The sequence below is a fragment of the Lepisma saccharinum genome, chromosome 1 (assembly GCF_977018435.1).
Source record: "Lepisma saccharinum chromosome 1, izLepSacc3.1, whole genome shotgun sequence".
In the NCBI taxonomy this organism is placed as follows: domain Eukaryota; kingdom Metazoa; phylum Arthropoda; class Insecta; order Zygentoma; family Lepismatidae; genus Lepisma; species Lepisma saccharinum.
The window spans coordinates 135,991,548-135,996,781 of NC_139229.1; the positions used below are offsets into that span (position 1 = coordinate 135,991,548).

General features: G+C 40.2%; 1 protein-coding gene across 1 annotated transcript; it reads right to left on the reverse strand.

Annotated features, from left to right (window-relative positions):
• Positions 1–1,799: 1,799 nt before the first annotated feature.
• On the reverse strand, positions 1,800–2,327 carry LOC145985940 (uncharacterized). Its single transcript, XM_083120082.1, has one exon. The coding sequence runs from the start codon at positions 2,325–2,327 to the stop codon at positions 1,800–1,802; it is 528 nt and encodes a 175-aa protein (XP_082976208.1).
• Positions 2,328–5,234: the final 2,907 nt, after the last annotated feature.

The following is a 5,234-nucleotide window of genomic DNA, read 5'->3' on the forward strand; positions in this document are numbered from 1 at the left end:
TTATTTCAGGACACAAAATGGTTCCTTGCAAAAATCCCATTTTAGGGTCATGGTGATGGAGCAGCATACACCTGTACAGTACAACATGGCTGAACTGTGCAAGAGCAAAACCTTATTAGTTTTTTATGGGCAGAGGGAGTGAAACCTTCTGAAATCTACAGAAGAATAATGTTTCACTGTGGAGACAGTTGTTTAAGTCAGGGTAAAGTGTACAAATGGGTGAAAAGATTTAAAAATAGAAGACAAATTGTCAGTGAACAACACTGAGGTGTGAGACCAGTTAGTGTGGCAGTGGAGACAATGATCGAGCAGCAAACTATGACTGCAGGTAAGTCACTATTGATAAACTGCCACAGAATTTACATCAGCTTTGGTTCTGTGTGCAATATTGTGAGAGGACATCGGGTATAGGAAGTGTAGCAGATGGGTCCGATGCACCATCTTGAACAAGACAGTAAAAGAATCAATGCATGAGAAGCAACCGTTGTCTCCGGCCTCTGCTGGGAAAGTCATACTGACAGTCTTTTAGGATGTCAATGGCCTTATATTGGTAATATTGATGCATTTCCACGAAAAGTGTCAAACTGTGATTAATGCTCGATACACTGACATGCTACTGAACAAGTTAAAGTTTGTGATATGACAAATGCCAGAGACTTCTCACAAAAAGAGTATTGTTGCTTCATGACAATGCAAACCCCCATACAACTACACATACAGTGGATGCACTACATGCTCTGAAATTTGAGGTGTTGAAACATCCACCGAACAGTCTGGACTTGGTACCATTGGATTTTCACTTGTTTTGGATCTTTGAAAGAATATGTGCGGGGTCAGACGTTTCCAGATGGTAATGAGATAATAGAGGCAGTGCAAAGTTAGTTAAAGACCATGCCAAAAAGCTTTTTTCTAGGGAGCATCCACAATCTTGAGAACATATGGACCTAATGTGTTGCAAAGTAGGCCAACTATAACAAAAAAAGAAGAAAAAATCTGTAAGTAATCTTGTAAAAAGTTAAGAAAATAAAACACCATTTTAGAAATTGTGTTTTCTTCAAGTGAAAACTTTTACTGTAATAGTCACATCCAAAACAACAAAAAGAGATAATGATGTAGAGAAATGTTCCTTTTTTTTCAAAGAAGTGAGATGCAATCATTATGTGAAGTTTTTCTTTTAAAAAAACAGTGCTGGTATTGCTGGTACTTAAAAATAATTTATTACTAGATAAACAGTCTTTGATGCAAGATTAGGATGCACAGAATGCTTGTGAATATACGTAAAAATTGAATAGTCCAAATCAATGGACATCATTTCTTTGTGATGGTGTAGAAAACATTTTTCCAGTGTGAAAAAAAATAATGCATTAGTTGTTATTGATTTTGTCTGCAGATACCTTCCACGTATCAACATGAAAGAAAACTAGCATCTCTGGGTATGACGCCATATTGTCTATCTTACCATAGGGCTGGAACAACGGATATAGTAACAAATTCGCATATGATACAAGTCCTTTAATTCACTTGGTATTATATAATAATTAAATACGTTTGCACAATGAAGAAATACAAAAAAGGCCCATATCCGATAGGCTAGCTGAAATGTTCTCTCGCTGCCGCGAGCCGACATGCACCATTCCGCGGCGTTCGAATATCACGCTCCCAGAATTCCGAGTTCTTGCACGAAGCTCCCAGCGGGAGTAAAATAAAAACAAATCAGGAGCGGAAAGCAATACTATTTACAATCTTAAACATTCTCCCCCCCGTTGGAATGCACAGCATCCAAACTAAATCATGAAAGTTCAATTGATCTTCCCATCTGGAAGAGGTACAATCTTACTGAGAGCCCTTTGGTACACTCCATCCTTGGTGCGAACCACGGCTATACGAACTAAATTGTCTTTCCCTGGAAACACTTCTTCTAAAATGCCCATTTTCCAAGATAATGGGGGTAGGTTGTCTTCTTTCAGAAGCACAAGTAGCCCTGGTTGCAGGTTGGGCTGCGTGGTTGTCCACTTCTGACGCTGTTGCATACCATGAAGATAATCTCGGGACCAGTTTCTCCAAATCCTTTGTTGAAACTGTTGAACTCGTTGCCACCTGGAAAGTCTATTTTCCTTGAGATCACTTAAGTCTGGTTGAGGAAAGGAAGTTAGTGGACCACGAATAAGAAAGTGGCCTGGAGTGAGGTAATTAAATTCTTCATGAGAGTCAGGTAAGGATGTAAGAGGCCGAGAGTTTAAGCAAGCTTCGATTTGGCACAAAAGAGTTGACAGCTCTTCGTATGTCAGTACAGCATTCTTGGCGACTCTACGAAGATGGTACTTCATGGATCTTATGGCGCTTTCCCAGACACCACCGAATGTTGGGCTACGTGGAGGTGAATTTTTCCACTGAAAGTTTTCTTGTGCTGCATACCTTTGAATGTTTTCACTGAATCCTTGCGATTGAAATAACAATTGAAGTTTCTGAAGTTCGTTCTTCGCTCCTTGAAATGTTGTGGCATTATCGCTGATAATGGTGGAACACTTGCCTCGCCTTGCTGTAAAGCGTCGCAATGCTGCTATGAAAGCTTCAGAAGTAAGGTCTGTTACTAGCTCAAGATGTATTGCTCTCGTGGCTAGGCACGTAAAAAGAGCTATGTAGCATTTCTTTGTGATTTTACTCCTGATTGACCCTACTTTGATGACGTAAGGTCCGGCATAGTCTATGCCCACATGATTAAATGCCTTGCTAGGTGTAACTCTGATGGATGGGAGCTGTCCCATTAGCTGTTGTGCTGCAGATGCCTTCAAACGATAACAAGTTAAACACTGATGAATGATTTGCTTAATAACTTGTCGTATTCTAGGAATCCAGTACCTTTCTCGAATGGATGAGATTAACAATTGAGGTGCTGCGTGCATCAATCGTTCATGCTCTGATGCTATTAGTAGACGGGCGAAGTGACTTTTTGGATGCAAAATGATTTGATGCTTGCTGCTGAATTCCAAGTTGCTATTTTCTAGCCTACCTCCAACACGGAGAATTCCCTGATTATCCAGAAAGGGGTGTAAGTCTTTAAGGATACTTTTGTTGGATACTTGCCCTTTGGCAGTGAGATCATTTATCTCTCGATGAAAGAACGAAATTTGTGTCATAACGACACACGTTTGAGTAGCGTCTTCAATGTCAATTGAAGTAAGTGGATCGGATTGTTTGTTACTTGCATTTTTACAATTGCAAATGAATCTTTTACAGAGCGCTACAATCCTTAACAATTTGAAAAATGTAGAAAAATCGTTTATTATTGCCTCTGATTGCAGATGAGACACCAGTGTAGTTACAGGAAGCTTTCGTTGTTCAGGAACATCTTTGTTCTTAAGACTTGTGTCAGATGATGATGATGGCCAGCACGTTTCATCTTCTTGCAACCAAGCTGGACCATGAAACCATAGCGAATGATGATGAATATCTTGAGGTTTAACTCCACGGGAGATTAAATCCGCTGGATTATCCTTGGACGAAACATGTCTCCATTGATAAGTTTGAGTAAATTCTTGAATTTGCGCTACTCTGTTGGATACAAAAGGCTTCCATCTGCTTGCTGGCGATCTGAGCCATGCCAGAACTATTTGTGAATCTGTCCACAAATAAACATTGTCAATGTTAAGTCTCAAAATTGGGAGAGTTTTGTTGAGTAATTTGGCCAATAAGACTGAAGCGCACAGTTCCAATCTAGGAAGAGTGGTTTTCTTGATCGGGGCGACCCGTGATTTTGAGCACAGTAAGTGAACTTCGGTGTAACCTTCTTCGTTTGCTGAACGAACATACAAGCAACTGCCATAATTTTTCTCCGATGCATCGGAAAAGCCATGGATTTGTATATTCTTGACACAGCCAGGTGTTAGGATGAAACGTGGTATTTGCATTTCACTGATGACTGGTAGCTGAGAATGAAGATGAACCCATTCAACTTGCAGGCTATCTGGAAGTGGATCATCCCAGTTTATGTTGTGAAGCCACAACTGTTGTAAAAAATACTTATACATTACAGTTACTGGTGAAAGTAGTCCAATTGGATCAAAAATCTGGGCAATAACACTCGCTACTTGACGTTTGGTTGGTTTGTGTGACATCATGTTGACAGACTTGGCTCCAATGTTAATCATGAAAGTGTCTGCCGAGGGATTCCATGAAATTCCTAGAGTTTTAACACCTTCGGTATGAAAATGAATTAGATTTTGAGTCTCTCTCAGTGATTCAGGAATAGCGTTGAGTACTTCAGTGCTGTTGGAGCACCACTTTCGTAAGATGAATCCTCCTCTTTTCAGAAGTTCTGAAAGATCTTGATAAAGTTGTAACGCACCTTGCACGCTACTGCTTCCTCCAACGTAATCAACAACATAGAAATCACGCTGCAACACTTGACATGCGTGTGGGAAGTTAACTGCTTCATCTTCGGCTAACTGCTTCAGACATCTGGTTGCTAAAAAGGCACTTGATGTAAGCCCATACGAGACCGTATTCAATTGAAATACTGTTATGAGTTCCTGAGGAGAGTTTCTCCACAGAATGCATTGCAGTGGCCTGTCATCAGGATGTATGTGTATCATTCTATACATCTTTGTTACATCAGAAACCAATGCCACCTTGTGAGTTCGAAATCTTAGAACAATGGAAAACAAATCTTCCTGTATGGTAGGTCCAACCATTTGTATGCTATTTATTGATTCACCGCTTGTTGATGGCGAACTCCCATCAAAAACAACACGTATTTTCGTTGTACTGGAATCCTTGAAAACACAATGATGCGGAATGAAAAATTTAGTGCAGTCATTTGTTTGTACATCATTTAAATTCCCTATGGGTTCCATGTGTCCCAACTGGTAATATTCTTGCATAAATTCTGTATAATCAGCCTTTAATTGTGGTTGACGTTGAAGCCTCGTTTCTAATTGGTGAAATCGAGTTAATGCAGAGTGCGAGGAGTCACCTAACACTGAACGATCCTTACGTAATGGTAGCCTGACCGTATAACGGCCACTTTCATCTCGTGTCACATTTCGCTGAAAATGTTGCTCGCAAGCCATTTCTTCTGGTGATTGCAGCTTCGTATGGATCTCCTCTATGATCCAGAACTGTTGGAGTTGCGAGCTGAGAGAATCTTCCTTTCTCGTGAAAAATGACCTAGTAATACTGTTGCTAGAAGATGTTGCTGGAATCTTCCCTGCAATAATCCATCCAAATTCTGTGTC

Excerpts from the sequence above, each read along its gene's own strand:
- LOC145985940 (XM_083120082.1), bottom strand. The coding sequence starts at position 2,327 with ATGAAGTACCATCTTCGTAGAGTCGCCAAGAATGCTGTACTGACATAC.